At 44.4% G+C, this 23,248-nt stretch overlaps 1 protein-coding gene across 2 annotated transcripts in view; it reads left to right on the forward strand.

The window, feature by feature from the left end:
* The window catches only part of ASPG (asparaginase), a 97,057-nt gene extending 74,657 nt beyond the window's left edge, over positions 1-22,400 (forward strand). For both annotated transcript variants that reach the window (XM_066608140.1, XM_066608141.1), the window contains 3 exons: positions 14,898-14,997; positions 16,877-16,933; positions 19,665-22,400. In XM_066608140.1, the coding sequence (XP_066464237.1) occupies positions 14,898-14,997; positions 16,877-16,933; positions 19,665-19,733 (226 nt within the window). In that variant the 3' untranslated portion in view covers positions 19,734-22,400. The remainder of the gene's footprint in view (positions 1-14,897; positions 14,998-16,876; positions 16,934-19,664) is intronic.
* The last annotated feature ends 848 nt before the right edge of the window (positions 22,401-23,248 follow it).

The following is a 23,248-nucleotide window of genomic DNA, read 5'->3' on the forward strand; positions in this document are numbered from 1 at the left end:
TGAACTACATTTAAAGTGTAACTAAACTTTTTCTAAATTTCTGACATGTCAGAAGTTTTGATCGTTAGGGTTCCAGGTGCTGAGACCCCCACCAACTGCTAAAACTAACTGGAAGAGGAGCACATCTACACACTGTGCCCATTTGGCGGCTTCTGCCACTGCTCACAGTGGTGTACAGACTCCATAGAAAGTCTGTAGAGTCTTAACACTGCTCACGATGACAGGTGAAGGGGCACAGCACTCCGCTAAAAAGAATAGAAAGAAGCACTTAGCTATCAGTGGGGGTCTCAGCACTCAGAACCCCAACAATCAAAACTTCTGATATATCACTGACATATTAGAAGTTTTTAAAAAGTTTAGTTACACTTTAGGCTTCCATACTATTAAGTGATGGCATATCACCAGGAGATACCAGTGCTTTTGATTCACCGCCGAATCAAACATAATTAGAGATGAGCGAACCTACTCGGCCACGCCCTTTTTTCGCCTGAGCACCGCGATTTTCGAGTACTGCCGTACTCGGGCGAAAAGATTCGGGGGGCGCCGTGGGTGAGTGGGGGGGGGGGGAGAGGGCTCCCCCCTGTTCCCCGCTGCTACCCCCCGCTCCGCTCCGCCACGCCTCCCCCCGCCCCCCAAATCTTTTCACCCGAGTACGGAAGTACTCGAAAATCACGGTGCTCGATCGAGTAATTACTCGAAACGAGTAATTACTCGAAACGAGTAGGTTCGCTCATCTCTAAACATAATGCTTTTGCATATCTTAGCGATATGTCATAGCATGCTATGGGTCCTTTTACAGTAGTCCCAACCATCAGCGCTCTTGTGATAATCACTCAGTGAATGGAGGTGGAGCGGGCCAGAGATCTCTTCTAGCCGCCCACCCCTTTCACAGTAAACTGAGAAAAGAAGCCAATACACGTTACAGGAAATGTAGTCCAGTAGTGGACATAACACTCAGCCAACTCATAAGGGGCATCATTTTATCTTGGGCAAAAAATACCCCCAAACGGGTTTATTTGGAGCAGTCTTGAGAGTACATTGATCTTAACAAGCCATGGCCCAAAATAGTTACTAAGGCCAAAATGCATCTTCTTCCATGACGGGGCCAACATCTGCCTCCCACTTAGATTTAGTGGACAAAATGAATAATTGGTGGTAAAATAAACAGAAGGTACTCACAGAAAAATGAATGAGGCCTTTTGTTTTACCTGCAGTAAATGTATTATTAAAAATTAGACTAGATCCTATAGCCACCTTAGTTGTCATGGCTTGGTTTACAAGAGTATGTTGAAGTTGGAGGTATTGATAGAATGAACTTTGGCGGCAGACCAAACTCAGTCTTTTAGTTCTTCTCTATAGCTAATAATAATAATCTCCATCTTCGTGCACTTGTATGACTCTCTGCATTCTTCAAGTTTCACACCTTCCAACTTAAAGGGGTTGTCCCGCGCCGAAACGGGTTTTTTTTTTTTTCAACCCCCCCCCCCCCCGTTCGGCGCGAGACAACCCCGATGCAGGGACGTACAGAAAGCTCACCGGAGCGCTTACCTTAATCCCCGCGCTCCGGTGACTTCTATACTTACCTGTGAAGATGGCCGCCGGGATCCTCTGCCTCCGTGGACCGCAGCTCTTCTGTGCGGTCCACTGCCGATTCCAGCCTCCTGATTGGCTGGAATCGGCACGTGACGGGGCGGAGCTACACGGAGCTACACGGAGCCCCATAGAGAACAGGAGAAGACCTGGACTGCGCAAGCGCGGCTAATTTGGCCATCGGAGGGCGAAAATTAGTTGGCACCATGGAGACGAGGACGCTAGCAACGGAGCAGGTAAGTATAAAACTTTTTATAACTTCTGTATGGCTCATAATTAATGCACAATGTATATTACAAAGTGCATTAATATGGCCATACAGAAGTGTATAGACCCACTTGCTGCCGCGGGACAACCCCTTTAATAAATTCAGGTAATTTGATATTGCGCCATAACGGGGTAAGGGATGTACAACCAAACTATTTTGCAGAAGTTCAGCTTTGTCCCAAACATGGTACATTTAGTTCCATGGATAGACCCCTAATTAAATGTACTCCAGCAGTTTGTTGAGAAAAAAGCTCCTTCCTGTAATTAATCTGATCAGCAAATGCAAATATTTACTAAAACAGATAAATCGGAGGCAATTGCTCCTTTTTATTGGTGTGACCTACCTCCCCATCAGCCCAAATATATTCCCCACGTAAAATTGTCTATTAGGTTATGCGCAAAGTGTGTAAGGAGACTAATTGCTTGGTTGCTTCATTTATCATTTAAAGCTCCTTTTAGACACAAGAGGTGCTCGATTCTTGTTTGCCCGAGCGAACAAGCCTGTGACGTCATCGCCAACTTGTATGCACTTGTGCAGCCTCTTTAGATGGCACACTTATCATTGAGAATCATGCAGTTCTCGGTCACTTCTCACGCAGCAGTTGACATTCCTATGTGAAATACTGAGCAATCAGTGTTTAAACTACACGAGCCGACCATGATTTTTATGCCAGCTGAACGACGAACTAGAACCTCTGATTGTCATTAGTCATTGGCTGGCGTTTGTTTGGACGATTTTGTAGATGCATTGGAAAAATCCTCATTCATTTCTACACTTAGTTGACCTGTTGGCCACTTTTCACAAGCCAGGTGTAATTGTAACGAATGCCCTGGACTGTCATTCTTGACAAGTGTGTCGCATTGAAGGGCTGAGGAGGATTAAGAAATCTCACAGTGCATTCTAGGTCGGGTCACTTAAGGAATTGCTAATCACAATATTCCTCTTCTCCGACCTAGTAAGGTGTTAGTTTTTCTTTCTGGGCTCTGCTGCATTCCCTGCAGTGTATGTGGGGAGAGGCTCACAAATGCCATTCCTTTACACGCTTTACCCCCGCCTTATGTTCTGCTCAGCCTGTGGAACTGGTTTACTCAGTCTGATGTCCTGGCAAGGAAAGAACGTATTCACAGAAGTGTGAGTGTGATATGTGTAGTACTTGCTCTGGCCGAGGATAGAGGCGTGCAAGTCACCTGCCCTGTTTAGGGGTTTTCTAAGATAAAATATGTTTTATATCATTTATTTTCTTTACTTGTCAATAGAATAAAGCTTGGAAACAACATTTGCAGTTCTCTAAAAGGCTGGTTTAATGGGCAGTATTGAACTGTAATTGATTGTAGTTCCATAGAATATTGTCTGTACTACCCAACGAGGCATACGTTAAACAGTAACTACAGTTTGCAAATATTTGACATATCACAGCAACTTTTAAAAAGTTTTTATTAGGGGCGGTTCTGCTGCCAAGACCCCGTAATCATGGCGCTGCAGCACTGTGCTGTTGTCACTCCCTGTTGGCTCCTCTCAGCAACTAAAGACTGATGCATAGAGGTCTACAGAAGATGTCTATAGACCGCCATGCATCAGTCTCCAGCTGCCAAGAGGAGCCAGCAACAATGACAGTCGAAGGGTGTGCTCAGGTGAGTGCTGCAATCGTTTCAGCAATCTATGGGAGCCCAGTAATCAAAACTTTTGCCATGTCAAAAGTTGCAAAAAGTACAGTTACTCTTAAACTTAGTTCATGCCAACACTGCTCAAAATGTAGGCCCTATTCACACCTGCGCCGGGAGTTCCAGAACATTTTCGTTGTTCGGCTCTGTCCTCCAAAATACCGGAATTACCGAAACATGTCAGAGCCAAAATGACTCCAATGATTAAAAAAGGGGTATGTCCAGCTACTGGCATTCCAACTAGCGTTTTACCAGGCGAAATAGGCGCAGCTGTCTCGTCTGGGGTTTTTTGCCAGATCTGCACTGGAGCCTCTGATACAGATGTGAATGGACTCTTAAAAGGTATGTGTAGTCTGAACCTGAAGTCATACTTCCTTCCATCTATCCCCTGCTTAGCTTCCCTATCATATGTATGTCAGAAAGACTTAGGAGTCTGATCCTAGAGTACTTCCCTCCATCCGACCGTATCATTTGTAGCCTTTTACCATGTAGACATACGTCTGCACAGAAGCTGTAAACACAAAACTCTAGATTTTTAAAGGGGTATTCCAGTTATGCAAAGTTGCTGTCAAATGAATTCTAATCAAATATAGGTAAAGTCTGCAATGTGGTTCTGCTTTGGATTTTGTGTCTGCAGCTCTATAAACCATCACCTTCTCCCGGATCTTCAGAAGTGTTTATTTACTGGTTGCCCCTGGATACGACCTGTAGACATCCCAGTGCTACAGGTTGGGCTCGCTCAATAAAGAAAGACCAGGGACGGCTTTTTTTCTCTTCAGCTCTTGGGACCAGATAGCTGACCAATAGCAAGACAACGCTTAGCAGGGACATGCACAGGAAAGGAAGTGCAGAGCAGAGATTTGGGGTAAATGTAGTTATAAGGCCTCCTGCACAAGGGCGACAAAGTCACATTGCTGCGATTCGCATGTATGTGAAGCCTATGCTTTCCTAGGGGTACTTCAAACATGGGATGTTTTGTTAGCATGCAACAACCCGACACATAAACCTCGCAGGTCTGGCGATATGCCCGCGACACGCGAAGGTTTGTAGGCCATGTATCCCTATTGAGCCTACTTCTCTGTTGCATTGCACGCAAACACGATTTTCATGTGGTGCAATGCAACTTTGACAGTAGGAAATCCTCCTGTTAAAGCCTAAGTCCTAACTGCAGAAAAAAACCCACATACATCACCTTAGAAGCGTTCGCCGCCGCAGCTTCTCCCCAGGTCCCGCCACTGCTTCTCTTCATCTTCTGGCCGGGGATTGAAAAATCCCCGACTCCTGGAAGCGCTGGCTGTGATTGGCCGACTCTTAGCCAATCACAGCCAATGCTTGATAAATGGCTGTGATTAGTTGTGATTGAACTATTCATCAAGCAGTGGCTGTGATTGGCTAAGAGTCAGCCAATCACAGCCAGCGCTTCTAGGAACTGGGGATTGAAAAATCCCCGGCCAGAAGATGAAGAAGAGAACTAGTGCCGGGACCTGGGGAGAAGCTGTGGCGGTGGAGAGCGCTTGTAAGGTGATATGTTTTTCTCTTTTCTTCTTCTGCAGCTACAGCTTATTTTCGGGGTAGGGCTTCTATTTCAAGCCTTCACCCCTTCCCCCCGAAAATCCTCGCATGTGATGCTACAAAATCGCGATATTGCCGTGAGAAGACGCAGCGATATCGCTGCAATTTTCTTGCAGCGATGCCATGTCATCCATGTGAAGGAGGCCTAAGCTGGATGACAGCAGGGATGTGGCGGAAAATAGAGATGTGGGGAAACATCAGAAAGAGGATGGGGTAAAAAGTATAATGGCTGCACAATTTGTACTCCTAAATCATTAGCATAAACATGGGGCAAAACACCTTTCATATCTGGAATTTTTGAAAATTTGCTCCAGAACTGGAATACCCCTTTAAATGAGACAATTTGTTTCATGTCTCATTAGATGTACAACAGTTTTTAGGACAAGAATTCCAACGTTCTCTCGAACCACTAATACAAAAGCAATTATCAGGGTAGTACGGGGCCCTTAACAATTTCAAAGGAGGAGGCGAGTGCTAAAAGATATTTATTAATTTCTGGGAACGCTGGGTGACAACCACTATAGCTCCATTACAGCTCCCACAGAGGTCTTCCTAATGTGGGAAAAGGCAGGTGTCCTGTTACTGCAGCAATGCATCTCCTCTTACCATACTGCTGTATAAAGAGGGATTTCTGTGCTTCAGAAATTTGGGTTATTGGTTGTCACCCAGCATTTCCAGAAAGGGCTGAATATCGGAGTTTTTGTCTCATGGAACACCTTCAATCACTGGAGGAACTACTCTTTACTATTGATTTCTAAAGTATAAAATACTATGTGCCGCATTAAATTACTGGCCACACAAGTATCCTTTGCTCAGGTCTCTTTCATGTCCTTGGGCGATCTCATGAAATCGATCAGATCCCTCTGCTTCCTGCTGATAAGTCGCCTTTTCAGTGACCTGCTTTAATTTCCTCCTGCTTTGTGGCAGTGATTGGCTCAATCATAAAACAACATGTTACTTATAGTTTCAGCACCTTCTCTTCTGGCAGCAGGTTTATTACTGTTTACTGGTGCGGGCTAATACACTTATAAGTTCTAAAGTGAGCTTAACCCCTTAGTGACCAAGCCTGTTTGCGCCTTAATGACCAGGCCAAATTTTGCAAATCTGACGTGTCACTTTAACATGGAAAAACACCAGAAAGGTTTTGCATATCCAAGCGATTCTGACATTGTTTTTTCGCCACATGTTGTGCTTCATTTAGGCGGAAAAAATAGACTGCTAGAAATTGTGTTTATTTATTAAAAGCGCCAAAATTAGGAAAATTTTGAAAAAATCGTCATTTTTTCACATTTCCAACTCCAATATCTTAAATATGTGCAAACATAATATAGAAATTTTTGCTAAGATTTATATTTCCACCCGTTTACTTTATTTTGGGCGCACATTGGAAAAACTTTCGTTTTTTTTTTAACCATTTAGGAGACGTACAAATTTAACATTACTTTTTAGCATTTTGAGGAACACTTTTGTTTTCCTATACCAAGCCAAGATTGGAAAGGCTCATGAGTGTCAGAATAATAGATACCCCCCCAAATGACCTCATTTTAAAAACTACACCCCTTAGTGTATTCACTGAGGGGTGTCATGAGTATTTTGACCCCACAGTTTTTTTTCAGGAATTAATTCAATTTAGAGGGGAAAAAGTAAAATTTCATATTTTTGCAAATCTGTCATTTTAAAGACATATTTTTTTCCTATAGTTTACATGAAAATCAGGATTTACACCCCAAAATGGATACCCCTGTTTCTCCCGTGTTCAGAAATATACCCATTGTGGCCCTATTGTTATATCTGAGTCCACAACGGGGCCCAAAATGAAAGGAGTAGTCAGTGTCTTTCAAAACAGAAATTTTGCTTGAACTCCTTTTAGGCCCCATAGCACACATGTAGAGTTCTTGAGCGCCCAAAACCATAGAAACCCCCCCACAAATGACCCCATTTTGAAAACTAGACCCCTTAAGGAATGTATCTAGGGGTGTACTGCATATTTTGACCCCACAGTTTTTGAATTAATTCAAACCAAGCAAAAGGAAAAAATTGTGATTTTCGTTTTTTCGGCAATTCTGTCATTTTAAAAACAGCTTTTTTTGTACAGCACACATATGAAGGAAGACTTGCACCCAAAAATGGATACCCCTGTTTGTCCCGTGTTCAGAGACATACCCATTGTGGCCCTAATCTTATGTCTGGATACACAACGGAGCCCAAAATGAAGGGAGCGACCGGTGGCTTTCGGAACACAAATTTTGCTTGAAGTCCTTTTAGGCCCCATTGCCCACTTGTAGAGTTCTTGAGCGCCCAAAACCATAGAGAACCCCACAAATGACCCCATTTTGAAAACTAGACTCCTTAACGAATTTATCTAGGGGTGTACTGCGTATTTTGACCCCACAATTTTTGAATAAATTCAAGCAAAGCAAAAGGAAAAAAATTGGATTTTTGTTTTTTTGGCAATTCTGTCATTTTAAAAACAGCTTTTTTTGTACAGCACACATATGAAGGAAGACTTAAACCCCAAAATGGATACCCCTGTTTGTGCTGTTGTCAGAAATATACCCATTGTGGCCCTAATCTTATGTCCGCATGCACAACGGGGCCCAAAATAAAAGGAGTAATCGGTGGCTTTCAGAACATAGATTTTGCTTGAAGTCCTTTTAGGCCCCATTGCCCACTTGTAGAGTTCTTGAGCGCCCAAAACCATAGAGAACCCCCACAAATGACCCCATTTTGAAAACTAGACCCCTTAACGAATTTATCTAGGGATGTACTGCATATTTTGACCCCACAGTTTTTGAATAAATTCAAGCAAAGCAAAAGGAAAAAAATAGGATTTTCATTTTTTGGGCTATTGTGTCAATTTAAAAACAGTTTTTCTTGTACAGCACACATATAAATGAAGGCTTTCACCCCAAAATGGATACCCCTGTTTGTCCCGTGTTCAGAAACATACCCATTGTGGCCCTAATAGACTTACAGGACCCATGGCTAGGCCTACAATGAAAGGAATACCCGTTGGATTTCAGGGTACCACTGAATAAATTTCAGGCCTCATTGCCCACTTATAGAGCCATTGAGCGGCCAAAACTATAAAGAACCCCCTCAAATGACCTCATTTTGAAAACTAGACCCCTTAACGAATTCATCTAGGGGTGTACTGCGTATTTTGACCCCACATTATTTGAATGAACCTAAGCAAAGCAGAAGGAAAAAGTTACGATTTTCAATTTTTTTGGCAATTTTTTCAATTTAAAAACATTTTTTTTGTACAGTGCACATAGGAATGAAGACGTTCACCCCAAAATGGATACCCCCGTTTGTCCCGAGTTCAGAAACATACCCATTGTGGCCCTAATCTACTTACAGGACGCATGGCAAGGCCTATAAAGGACAGAACACCTGTTGGATTTTAGGGCACAACTGAATAAATTCCAGGCCCCATTGCTTATTTGTACAGAATAAAGATTGACTCCCTAAAAATCCCCCCCCCCCCCCCTCCGCGCCCTTTTTGGCGTTCGCAAATCTTAGATAAAAGTAAAAATGTGAACTGTGTAGTATTTCCGAAGACAGGGGTAATTACGGAGGCTGGTTGGAATGGGCCCATGGGGCAATAAAACCGGGTATCCCCCCCCCCTCCTCTCATGCTTTTTGGGGGTATTTCGTGACCTCAGTGGTGGGTATGGGGTGTAAAAAGTGGCGTTCCGTGAGTCTCCGTAAGCTTGATGAGGTGCGGCGGTCTCACACAGAAGGCGCTCAACAAGGTGCTCCTGGAACTGCAGGAAGGCGAGCGTTCCTGGGGCTTCTTGTAAAATACGTATCACAGGTAGCTGTCTGAATAATGCCGGGCTCACGCGGGTGCAGGCGGAATCCGCTTGCGGAGGCCCACAGCGGATCCCATCTGTGAGCCCAGCTGTGACCCTGCGTACGGCTGCGTAATCTACTGCGCATAACTGCCTACTCACACAGGCGGTCATGCACAGTACACCTTTTTTTGTATTTCCCGCACCGTCGCTTAGCGATGACGGGGGTACCCGCAGCCCGTATACAACGTAGTTGCGTATGGGCTGCGGGTATATCCACGACCATGGAGCACAATGGGCTCTACGTTGCAAATATCCGCAGTAAAATAGAACCTGCTGCGTTCTCTTTTCTGCGAGTGGATTACACAATTCCGACCCGCTAATGTGAGCGGAATTGTGTAATCCAATGCAATTGATCTGCGTAATACCGTGGATCAGACGCATGCAGAATCCGTAATTCCTATGCGGTCATGTGAGACCGGCCTAAGGTAGATCGCTACCTTTTTATCACGTGACCGAGGACCGTTCAACGAGGCCACCCGTCACTGCTCCAGGCTCTCTGTGACCGTTGGTCGCTGGGAGCAAGGAGATTTTAAATTTCCTGGGCTCCCCGACTGCTGCGCATGTGTCCGGCTTTTTGCCGGCAATCGCATGTGCAGAATTCGGGAAGGTCCACGGAGGAAGATCGCGTCGGGGTTCAAATACGCAGGCCTCCGGTAAAAAGTTTCATCTCCTCTCACCGATCGCATCAGTGAGGGGAGATGAAACTTCAAAATTTTTTTTTTACTTTTACGTGATCGCCATTATTGGATAATGGCGAACACGTGACCAGGAACCGCTCACTGTGGACCCCCATTAAATCTCCATGCTCTTGGCTACGTTTTGTAGCCAGGAGCAGGGAGAATTTAAATTATCCTGGCAATCCACAGCTTTTGCGCCTGCGCCCGCCATTTTGGCGACGGGCGCGTGTGCAGAAGCTGTGGTAAGGTCCGCGGATAAATCTGGGGGCCTTAGGTATGTACTTTCATCCTCCCTCACGGATATGATCCATGAGGGGAGATTAAACGTACGCTTTTTAAACTTTTAAAAACTTTTTTTTTTTTTTTTTTACACTTTTTTTTCACTTTACATGATCCCTGTCATCCATTGGATGACAGTGATCATGTCCCCGGTATAATCTCTCTGCTCCTAGCTACACATGGCAGCCAGGAGCAGAGGGATTTTAAATTTCCCGGGGCTCGAGCCCGTCTGTGCACACGCCCGATGTTAATCATCGGGTGTGCATGCGCAGACGGGGATTCGGGTCCCGGGACATCGGGACACCGCTGAGGACTGGGGGTGAGTATTTTTACCTCCCCTCATGGATCCGATCCATGAGGGGAGGTGAAACTGACTTTTTTAAAACTTTTTTTTAACTTTTTCGCGATCGCCGCTATCCATTGGATAACGACGATCGCGGTACCGGGGACCGCTCACCGCAGTCCCCGCTGACATCTCCTGCCTCCCGGCTACCTACAGGAGCCGGGAGCCAGGAGATTTTAAATCTCCCGCGCCGCCGGGCCTTCTGCGCGGGAGATTTTAAATCTCCCGCGCCGCCGGGCCTTCTGCGCATGCGGCTGACGTAATGCCGCCTGACGCGCATGCGCAGAAGACCGGCTTCGGGCCCCGGAGCGGCAGGAGAGCGGGGAGCAGCGTGCCGGACCTGGGTGAGTAATTTCAGCTGCTCCGATGGATCCGATCCATCAGAGCAGCTGAATCTTTAACTTTTGTGTGCTTTTATTTACTTTTTTTGCGATCGGCGCTATCCATTGCATAGCGCCGATCGCAATGCCGGGGGGGTGTCCGAACAGCCCGGGATGACAGCTCCATGCTGTCAGCTACCTGCGGACACCGACAGCATGGAGCTGTCACATCCAGAGCCCGAGGGGCATTATTCTCTGCAGGAAGCCTGTTTTTACGTCCTCAGAGAATAAAGCCCACTTCGGGAGGACGTAAAAACACTATGGGCTGGTCGTTAAGGGGTTAATATAATTCTTCTTTCACGTGAGGGATTTCAGATAACTGAATTCTATTAAGGTTGTCCATACATATCAGATGACCATTGGCTAAATATGCTCATAAGCCAATGTTAATAGGGGTGTCTTAATTCCCCCAACAGCAGAAGTTGGTGGGGGGGGAAAAAAAATAAGGGGTTAACAGCAGGTGCCGCTGTCCTGATGCACCTCCGCTGTTGCAGGCGGAGGTTGGCTATCGGTGACAGCCGGCTCCTGGTTAGCAAAAGGATTTCTTCTGATCTCGCGCTATCCACAGGGCATAAGTGTACGTCACGTCGCATTAAGTACCACTCTGCCAGGATGTACATTTATGCCCTGTGGTGTTAAGGGGTTAAAAAAGGCATTGACAAACTAGAGCAAGTTCCGAGAAGAGTTACCAAGATGGTGAGCAGTCTGCAAATCATGTCGTATGAAGAACGGTTAATGAATCTGGGAATGTTTAGTTTACAAAAAAGAAGGCTGAGAGGAGACCTAATAGTGTTCTACAAATATCTGAAGGGCTGTCACAGTGCAGAGGGATCAGCCCTATTCTCATTTGTTCAAGGAAAGACTAGAAGCAATGGGATGAAGCTGAAAGAGAGGAGACACAAATTACATATTAGACAGTAAGGGGGATCAATGAGTGGAACAGGTTACCATGGGAGGTGGTGAGTTCTCCTTCAATGGAAGTGTTCCAACAAAGGCTGGACAAATATCTGTCTGGGATGATTTAGTGAATCCTGCACTGAGCAGGGGGTTGGGCCCGATGACCCTGGAGGTCCCTTCCAACTCTACCAGTCATGATTCTATGAAATTAGTGGGTTTGGCTAAACCTTGATCTAATGTATTATGGCCACCTTAAACTGCTAAAGATACAGTGGCTCAGGTGTTAGCCATGTCCTTGCAGCGCCGGGGTCCTAGGTTCAAATCCAACTAAGGGACAACATTTACATGTTTGTGTAGGTTTCCTCCAGTTATTTTAGTTTCTTCTCACACGAATAGGTGAATTTAAAAATTGTGAGCTCCAATGGGGACAGAACCCTTAATATCAAGTGATGGAAAGGGCTGTAGAATGTGCACGCGCTATATTAGGCTTTATTTTCATGAACTAAGTGCCACCCCAATCCCGCCTCCTCCTATTGCTGGCTGTGGAGAAGGGGCGGGATGGTGCCTAGTTCCACCCCTTCCCATTGCAAAGAACGAGCAGGAAGGAAAGCAGAGGTGAGCCTGAGAGGGTGAGGGAGGCAAAAGGGGCGACGGCATGGTGACCTCGGCATATATGCGCCAGGGCCTGTGACGGGTGCACAAAAGGTAGATTTGTGCGCCCGTTCACGAGCTTCTATGCCCCAGATGATCGGCCGGCCGATATACGCTCGTGGGAAAGAAGCCTTAAGGTGAAGAATGTATCTGACATCTGCTTATTCCCATCTTCCCATTGAGAACACTTTTGTGCCCGATTTGAGACGACATACTGAATGTCGTCTTTAGAGTAACTACTATGTTTTTGGAACACCCCACAAAAACAATAGAACATTTGTTTCCAAGTGTTGCAAAACTACTAACTGCATCTGTTATGGCTTGTTGCAAGTCGTGGTTTTGCAACAGGTGCAGAGCCATAGGTTGGTATTATCCAATAAAAAGCAGTAATTACATACACAATAAATTTTTCAACCAATGTGACAGGTAGTTACATCCAATGTATATTACAACATTAAACCCTTTTACACTTTATTACGTGACCTTCGTGCCAGAGTTATTAGCCTATTATTGAGGGGAATGGTAAAACACAGCTTTTCATGCATTTCCAGGAGGAATAACAGAGGAACGATTGGTATGAATTCAGAGTTCTCAAACGAGATGCTCTAGAAAATTATTTCATGGGAAATAAAAGTATTTGCTAAAAGAGACGTCAGGAGAGCAAAGTGTGCCTCTTTTATACTGTTAAGAAAGTTACTACATGCAGCTTGTTAAGGGACAGTGTCTCCTAGGCCACAAAATACAGTGAATATTACAAGTCTACACACCTCTATTAAAATGCCATGTTTTTGTCATTAAAAAAAAAAAAAATCAGACAAAGATGAATCATTTCAGATTAATTCCACCTTTATCTGTACAATTACATTGAAAAACAAACTGAAATGTTTTTTTAGGGTGAAAAACAATTTTTTTTTTAAATAATATGGTTGCATAAGTGTTCACACCCTGTTATATTTGGGGATGTGGTTGTGTTCAGAATTAGCCAATCACATTTAAACTCATGTAAGAGTAGTCAGTAGAGATGAGCGAGTATACTCGCTAAGGCACATTTCTCGAGCGAGTAGTGCCTTAGCCGAGTATTCCCCCGCTCGTCTCTAAAGATTCGGGGGCCGGCGGCAGGGGAGAGCGGGGAGGAACGGAGGGGAGACCTCTCGCTCCCCGCCGCAACTCACCTGTCACCGGCGCCGGCCCCCGAATCTTTAGAGACGAGCGGGGAGATACTTGGCTAAGGCACTACTCGCTCGAGAAATGTGCCTTAGCGAGTATACTCGCTCATCTCTAGTAGTCAGTACTCCGCTGCCATTATCTACAGAGATTCTGATTTCCCCCATATAAAGTTCATCTCTTCTGGGAGTATTTTCCTGACTTGGTCCCTAAAGAGCTTACAACGCATCAAAGGGATCTGATTGTTGGAAGGTATCAGTCAGGAGTAGGGACCAAAGATTTCCAAGGCATTATATATATATATCATGGAACACGGGGAAGACGGGCATCAAGAAGTGGGTTAAATGTGGCACAACAGTTTTGCCAAAACCTACATAAAGTCTACCAAAAGTGTGTGGGAGAATTTGTGATGGTCTGAGAAGACCAAGGGTAAACTTTTTGGCCATAATTCCAAAAGATATGTTTGGCGCAAAGCCAATACTGTGTTTCCACTCATAGTCCAAAAACATACTAGTACAGATGGGTTTTTCTTTAGCTTGACTCTTAGGGCTTCTTCACACTGTTGAGAAAAGTGCGCGATGTTCTCGCGATGCGAGAGTTTGTTGAAAACGCATGATTATGAAACCATTCTCATTTGCGATGTTTTCACTCCTACGATGCTGTGTCGAAAAAAAAAAAAATCGCAGCATGTTTTTTTTTTTGGCGATATTGCCCATTTTTCTTAATGGGCCCAGCAGCAGCAGCGCCATTCGCATTGACAACAATAGGAGAACATCGCGATCCCCTGCCGCAGCCGTGACAGCCCTTAGGCTGCTTTCATACAGGCGAGAAAATTCCGCGATGCAAAACGCACAAATATGAGCCCCATTCTTTTGAATGGGGTCATACACATGAGCGATGTTTTCCTGTTTGGCACTGCTATGTGATGCGATGCAAAAAACAAATCGCTGCATGTTCTATCGTATGCATGCGCCCGCATCACAGCCCCCATTGTTGTCAATGGGCCTGGCGGCAGCAGCGCATCACATGCTAGGTGCACGCGGCTCCCAGCACTTCTTCCCTAAAGTGACTGTTTTCACATGGTGGAGAGCGCGATATGGGGGCAGGATTCACGGCCCCATATCACTGTCGCCAGTGTAAAGATGGCCTCAGTGTGACGGGATATCATGGTGTGCCATTTTATCAGGGTGGTTTATTTACCTTTTAAATTCCTTTGCAATGGGTTGTGTTGTGTTGAGAGAACAATTGGTTTTGAATGGGTTTAGATGATAACTTTCTGCACTATGCCATCACACAAAAAGCTAAAATTTGTCCCATCTGTAGATAAATTTAGCTTATGAGCTCCAATGGGGATGGAACTTGGTATCAAGTAATGTACAGTGCTGCAGAATATGTATGCACTATACTGCACAAATGGGTAAAATAACTTCAAATACTGTGTATGACAGTTACAGGTTTTGCCCAATAAGGTCAACCAATATTGCAGACATAATGGTTATTCTGGAACATTACAGGTTTGCTCTATATTGAAAAATGGTTCTTATTGGTTTCACAGCCTGGCTGCAAGTGGAGATGTTGAAGGGTTAACTGCCTGGATGATGGCTGGAGTTGACATGGACCAAGCTGGTTATGATGGGCAAACTCCGCATCAAGTGGTAAGTCACTTAGCACATGGTAATATGGATAGTAAAGATGTATGCTGATATTTAGCACTAGGAGGTGGCTTGATGTAGCAGAAATCTGGCTTTCATTGCAGACCAAGCAATGAGGAGAGACCATGCTAGGTCCAACCATTGCTCTTCACACTGTTTATCTGCTGGAGTTCTGCAAGACTGTGTGAATCAGTTGGCTTCAGCATGACAACGGCTCAGGCCACCAATGGGTTAATGGTAGGTGCTGCAAGTCGGGAAAATGCCCTGCGAGTGGTACATGGGTACTGGTGTTGCCCTAGAACACTTCCTGCATAGATACACTTTAGGGTGTATTCACATGGGTGAGCGCGACATTTGTTCGAGAAACTCAGACTCCTATCGAGTTTGTAAAATTGCGATTCTGGATGTGAGCACAATGCGTTTTTACTAAAACATGTATCAGCTCACATCTATGTACAGATAGTCCCCAACGTGTGAACATTCTGTCCTGCACAGTATGATGGAATGCTATGGCATTATATCAGTCTGTGCAGGCACTGGGCAGGCTTCTATCAAGCCTGAGAAGCCTGTCCGGTCAGATCGCGGGACGCTGTGCGGATGCTAGGCAGCCGGGGGCCTTCTGAAGGGCCTTTAGGGCTGCATATGCAGAGCGCCTATCAAGCCGTGCGCTTGATAGGCACTTTGCATAGGCAGCCCTGGGGCCTTTCAGGAGGTCCCCGGCTGCCTAGCAACTTCACAGCATCCCGCGATCTTATCGCGGGACACTGCACAGGCCCCCCGAACGTCAGGTGCCAGCTGTTTCTTACAGCCGGCACCCGGCGGCAGCATTTCCGACGAGCCGCGCCGCTCGTCGAAACTGCTACCGCCAGGTGCCGGCTGTAAGAACAGCCGACACCCGACGTCGTATGGAGCGGGGTCCACCAGCGATCCCGCTCCATACAAACATTTGTTCGGACTTGCGAACAAATCGACTTGCGAACAGGCTCCTGGAACGGAACCTGTTCGCAAGTAGGGGACTAACTGTAATTGCAATTCCCCCATGTGTGAAAAAAATTTGTGCTTCCAGTAGTTTTCAATGGTAAGAATCGCACTTGCATGTAAATTGCATGGCATGTGAGTGTGATGTGATTTTTGTAAAGATCCCATAGGAAATAATGGGCAATTCCTGACGAGGAGTCGCCCCAAAATAGAACATGGAGCGATTTTACAATCTTGCAGCATTACAGAGAGCGAAAAGAATCACTCATGTGAATAAGCACATTGAAATTAATGTGTTAATGATATGGATGGAACTTGTAAGCGTTATTGGACGTTATGGATGGACCTCGCATGTGAAATTCACCCATGTGAACACACCCTTGGGCCCCTTGCAGGCCTCATTATTGGCTCTTGTCAGGGTATCCTTTTAAAATCCTAAAAACACCACCACTAGAGGAAACCTATTTTGGCCATTATGGAAAAACTGCTGGAGACCAATAGGCCTTCATTTTGGCAGATTTCTGTTAATTTCTGGCATGATAGGCTAGGTTATTCTTTCCGGTACAAAAAGTTGGAAGTGGAAGGAAACCTAAATAGGCGTTTTGGTCTCCATTTGAGCAGTTTTCAATAATGGCTGAGAAAGGTACCGTCCCGCAGTGCCGTTTTGGGGTTTTTTAAACTGACACATTGATGGGACCCCTGGAATACAGCCAATAACTAGGTCTGAATTGGGCCTTAGCTGATGTCTGTGACCACTGCTACCCCCTTATACATACAGGATGGTAAGAAGAGGATTCATAGCATCTGCACAGTTTCTCCAGGTGGCAATGAAGCAGTTGCAAATGTTAAATTGTTGTATTGATGCTGTGTGATCGGCTGCCATCATGTCTGCATTTATTTCCAGGCAGAAGCTGTGGGGAATGAAGAGGTCTTGGAATTTTTTCATCAAAAGAGAGGACAGGTGAGATGGTAGTAGTGGTGGTGGAATGACTTTCTAGGTCGAAGGACTATATAATACACAACGCAGCTGCCAAAGAACCTTTTTTTAGAGTACTGCATGCCAGTCAGTCAGGACAAGAACCAGTCTCCAAAAGTGGTCTTTGACAGATGGTTTTTGAAGGAGGCGATAATAAAATGTTGACTAATACTAATCAGCGGTGGTCTGCACGTCTGCGGAGGCGCCCTGCACTGTTATTAGTTGTCTCCCTCTCTATTCTTAATGGTGAGACAGTTTTCTGCATCATTAATTTCCCATTATTCCGTCTCTAACCCCTTGCTCTGTCCAAACATGTCCTCGCCAAAGACAAGCTCCATGCAATCTTTTCTCCCAGAGATGTTAATTGTACATCACAATCAAGTGTCTATCCAGAGGGCTTATCAGCGGCCTCCACCCCTGCACCTTGTTTTTCTTCTTCTGTCAGTACTTACGACCATAAAGAATTAGACATCTATGCTGTCATAAGGCAGTTGGGTGGGAATCAAACCAGAACTCCAAGGGAGCTTTCACACAGGAAGGAATATTCCTGCAAATGTGCAGATTATGATGCTGAATTGAAAATAGCAGAATCCCACCAGCAATTCCGCATCAAAATCCGCAGTGAATAGTGTGGCTTTAGGTGCAGAATTCAGGAGCAGCATATTCTGCAATGCGTGGAAGGTCCCTAAGGGTGTGGAGTTGTGGAGTTTCCGCAATGGATTTGTGTTCAGAAAATTTACAATATTTAATATTAACCCTTTCCAATCCAATTTGTATCCTGGTTTTCCTAGGGGGCTTAATCTTTTTCTGCCATTCTAAAACAACGCTATCTGCTGGCTAGAGCCAGTACTGCATGAGGTGACACGTTGAATAGGCTCCGACCGCAGAGAGGCTGGCAATATACAGTAATGGAACCCCGATGGATGTCTTCCTACATCGGAGCTGTACAGCCTTAAATCATAATTTCTTTAGGCATCAGGCAGTGGATTGGAAAGGGTTAACAGAAAAGTGGAAGAGCATGTCTGTTTGTTCTTCACCCCTTTCAGTGATTGAGATGAAATACATATTGCATTGGATCATGCACACAGGGCGATTTGAGATTTATTAAAGGGGTTTACAGGCACTGACAGCGGGCATTGCCTGGAAAACCCCTTTACGTCTGGCGTTTCATACACCAGTCTTAACTTAAAGCCAGTTGGAATAAGATATGCCAAAATGCGTTGCATGCCCCTTAATAAATTTTGTACGTCTACAGCTGTCATTGAACTAAAACATTAAAATAGACACCTGTTACAAGCAGGGTGAATTTGCAATAATTTATGCCCCAAATTGTAGTAAATTTGTTTGGTTCATGGTTTTCAATTTCTCAATAAACCGCGTCATTTGGCCTTGGCAACTTTTTAAGCTCCTCACTATATTTAAAAAGTGCTAACTTTAGTGCAATTATGGCACTGTGCAAAAATTTGAGACTTTAATGCCCTACAAATAGAAACGATTTTGATAAATTAAGCCCATTCAGCCTCAGGCATACATCAAAAATACCACACGTTTGATTCACTGCCTGTTCTGCAAATTATTAACTTATATAAGGCCGCCTTTATATTTTTAAAGAGTTTATTTCAACATTTTTTTGTGGCATTTGCCATTTGTGACAATTTTCTAAGTCCTATAGAGAATATGTGAACCATCAGAGAAAAAACACCCTAGCCAGGAGTGTGCGTCATACACAAATTAAAAAAAAAAAAAAATAATAATAATCATCAAGCCCCTAGAAGGGAGTTCTTGAAATTGAATTGAATTTCTGTGTGTGATTGTAACATTGATATAAGTAAGTGATTACAATATCAGAGCAAAAGGAGAATTTATTGCAGAAAACTGAACAAATGAAGGGAGGCTCTAGTACCCTGTTGTACCGCCTCTAGCTTGGATACAAGATGTGATACAGGCAGGCATGGAGGCTCTGGTACCCTGTTGTACCACCTCTAGCTTGGATACAAGATGTGATACGGGTGGGCATGGGGGCTCTGGTACCCTGTTGTACCGCCTCTAGCTTGGATACAAGATGTGATACGGGCAGGCATGAAGGCTCTAGTACCCTGTTGTACTGCATCATGAGTCCGGTCGCCTTGTGTGCATACCCTAACAAATCCAAAGGTCTCAACACATCCTTACAGTCAGAACAGCCCAGATGGCTGGTAATTAGTCGATATGACCATCCAGCTTCTCACATTCCAATAACTCTTAACTGAGTGAAATCCCTTGGATTGTGTCCTAGAAGCATGTCTAGTGGTCAACAAAATCTACACAAGTGGAAAAAGAGGTCACTACACACAAGGAGCCTGACAGCCTTTTTTACGCCAATGGTGGACCCATTTTTAGGGCCCTAAGGTAACAAGACCGTTCATCTAATCATCCCACAACTCTAATCATTTGCACAGATGGAACTGCATGCCGTGTTAGGTAGCATAATGACAACTCTAGGGGCGCAATTTTTTTTATTTTACAAAGAGTGTATTTCACTATAGTCTTTACGTAACATCAGGCCACACGTTTTTGAGCTATGAAAGAAAACACTGTCAAAAAGCGAAACACAAATGCTTTATATGATTCCAGCTTAAATGTTACCTGCACTATGTAATTGCTTCACAGATATTTGTTCTCATTTGGAAGAGCATGTTTGCCCACTTACTAACTTTATCACTTTTTACCATTTCAGGTTTTTCTCAATGGCAGTTCAAATGACAATGATGTCTTCTTGAGTAACGGAAGCGTTCCAGCATTTTAGACACTTTAATGGCAGATGGTCTTGTTGTTCTAAAGCACAACCCCTCTGGCTTGTAGGGCCTGCAGGGTGATCTAACATATCCGCTCTCAATGGGTTTGCCTCCTGTCACTTATTGTTTTCCAGTCTTTCCTCTCTGGGCATTCTGGATCTCATTTTTACAAATCACTTGAAAACTGCATTTAAAGCACCGCAATAGCTCAACTTAGGCCATATGTACACAGGCGAGTGCAATATCAGTCCGAGAAACGTGGGACGATATCACGCTTGTAGACCAGCAAAATCATGTTTCAATAGTAAAAATCACATTGCGTGCAATACAGTTTTTTGGGAGGGGGTTTGCCTCCCAAATGGAAATCCAGCGATTTTTCAGTCTCAGTGCGAGCGGAAAAATCACTCATTGAAATCGATGGGCTATTTTTCCGTGGATGCAAAAATAGTTTGAACATATATCCCAAGGATGCATTTACACACAACACGTCGATCTTGATGCAGATCCATAGCAAAATCTGCACCATTTGATGTGTTTTTTGCCAGGGTTCTGCAGCAGTTTTCACCCTTTCATCTGAAGATCCCTAGCAAATTTTGCTGCAAAATCTGCACTTGCTTTGTGGAAAAATCTGCACCAATTTTACTACATGTGAACACTGCTGAAAAGGGGTTGTCCCACTTATAGTTGCTTTGCTGCAGACCGTGCCATCCATTGCACAGAGATTCAGGTTGGCACTGCAGGCTGAGTCCCATTCACTTCAATAGGACTGTAGTACCAACTCAGGCAACTGCATAATGTACATAGCGGTCTGCTTTCTGCAGTAAAACAGAAGGATAAACAGCTTTAGGCCGGCTTCACATGAGTGCATGCGCACGTTTTGCGTATTTGTACGCATAACTGCATTTTTACTGTACTTTTGGTGTGTGCAATTGTGCGCACGAAAATTCCGCACTGATGCTCCCATCAATTTAAATGGCCAAATTCTTGGAGTGCCAGATGTGTTTTTTTTTCTTCCTGGACATTTGCGCAGGAAACTGGAGCATGCTGCTTTTGTTTTTGCGTGATACAATTGTGCAAGCCAAATACACACTTGTGAACAAAATCAATGGGTTCCATTTTCTACGTATTACAAAATGTGATTGTTCCCAGCAAGAGAAACCACGTAATCTTGTAGATATGATACCTTTGTACCAGATCTTTGTTTTCATTCTACGTATTACACAAATACGTCCTTATGAATCCAGCCCTACGGTAACTTCACACGGGCAAGCGCGATATGGGGCAGTGAATCTCGCCCACATATCACGCTCACCATCCATGTGAAATCCCTACGGATGCGAGGCGGTTTCATGGGAAAACATCCTCACGTCACTTTGGGATGCACTTTGTGGCTGTCAGCCGCTGCAGAGGATCGCGGAGATTCTCCAATCGCTTTCAATGTGGCCAGTGTTGCAATGCGTGATAGAATATGCTGCGATTTGTTTCCCACAGGGAAACATCGCTCGTGTGTATGGCGCCATTCAAAAGAACAGGGTTCATATTTATGCGGGATATGTGCGTCTCGCAGCATACAAAACGTGTGCGATTTTTCTCGTCCGGGTGAAGCCGGTCTTAGGGTAGGTTCATTAGTAGTGTATTTTGGTGCCGATTCGCACCACTAAATTTCGCAGTATATTTTGCACCGCAGATTTTGATGCGGATTTGCACTATTTGGTGCTTCTTTTTGCAGCGGACCAGCTGAAAATTTCACCCTTTAAATTGAAGTGAAGTCTGCTGTGGATCTGTGCCAAAGTATGCAGTGTGTGAATGCACCCTTAAAAGAGGTCATCCAGGATTAGAAAACCGGGTCTGTTTCTGTGACCTTCCTGACCTGGTATTGCAGCATATTCAAGTAAATGCTGCAATGCCAGGTAGGGCCCATTGGCAGGTGTGGCACTGTTTTTAGAAAGCAAAGCAGACCCTGTTTTGCCACCCTTGACAACCCATATAATTCCTGCCATCTACCCCCAGGTCAGAGACAATTCTGCCTTGAGCTGAAGACCTAAATAATATTGACACAGACTGGTTGCTAGGGAACATGCTGCTTGACAACCACATTGGTTGCTAGGAATAAACTGCCTAGTGACCACGGTCTGTGTCAAGTGATTGCTGCTGAGCTCCATGCAATGTTGTCTCTGCACTGAAGGGGTAAACAGTTTGGCTGTAGTGCAGCCATGTTGTTCCTCCTCACACCAGCCAGTCATGGTCTTCCTCTATTATATGTTAGTGTAGTGCGGAGTGTTGATTCTTATACAGCAGCGTATATTTGTTTTTGGTAAGTTGTCGTGTGTAATGGCCGGCAATATACGTGATAGATGTGAAGTAGTTGGATCTATTTTTGTATTAACATGTAAGTAAAGCGTGCGTTTTAATCTGTGGCGACTGAACACGATGGGTGTGTCGGATCGCTTGGCACATTTGAGGTAAATTATTCTGTAATAGCTCTAATGTCTGTGACCCAGGGCAGTTTGTCTCCGGGCAGAGACGCGCACACGACGGACTTCTGCCAACGCGGGTCCACAGCACATTGTAGGAAGGCGCTATCTAGTCTTCTGTTACGGCACATGAATGTTTGATGGATAAACAGTCGTTCTTTATGTCAATCAGTATTAGCAATAAAGTTTTATCAAAACAAGTAATCAATGTGTGGCTTTATTTCCTGGTTTCACAGCAGGTTGGGATCTTTACTGCGGTACAGTATCTGGTTTCTCCCAAAAAAACAGCAACGCACATCCCCTTTGTTTGTTTTTTTTTAAACACCAATACTTTATTGGATGTTGAGTGGGAAAAAAAAAGTTTACGACTAATTTACTAATACTGTCCAAAAGTTACACAATGCAAACAGACCAGTCTTAAAATGTGCCATAGCTATCACAGTAGTCCTGCTAAATGATAACCCTTTAAAAGGACACAGTTTTTTGTTTGTTTTTTTATCTCCTCACTTTCAAAAAATCAGAACTTTTTTATTTTTCCATTTACATAGCAACCTACATGAGGGCTTGTTTTTTTGCAAGACCAGTTTTATTTTTCTATAGTACCATTTAACTTACTGGAAAGACCTGATTGAAGGTCGAAACGTCGCTGTAACCTTTTGGCTATGGGAGAATAAACCTCTACAGTTACTTTTGCACCAACTGATGCTGCCACGTCTTCTTGTTCGATATTTCTTTATAATTTTTGTTAGGACATGAACTTGTGATCACTTGATCGCTCATACAGTATAAAGCATTATACCGCATATTGACAGGCAAGCTATGGTTCCCAGCGATCCCGCTCCATATAAATCCCAGACAGCCAAGACCTAATGTACGCTCTGTGATGTTAAGACTGCCTAGTGTAGATTTAGTCCATATCTTAGTTGGCTTAATATATAACAAACATTTTGGCGCAGGTAATGCCATGCTCCTTTTAATATAGGAATGCCCTCCTCAGACACTGGCCTTGTGTTGCAAAATTAGATTTTCCGGAAGGGAAAAATATCATCATG

The sequence above is a fragment of the Eleutherodactylus coqui genome, chromosome 6 (genome assembly GCF_035609145.1).
Source record: "Eleutherodactylus coqui strain aEleCoq1 chromosome 6, aEleCoq1.hap1, whole genome shotgun sequence".
Classification (NCBI taxonomy): Eukaryota; Metazoa; Chordata; class Amphibia; order Anura; family Eleutherodactylidae; genus Eleutherodactylus; species Eleutherodactylus coqui.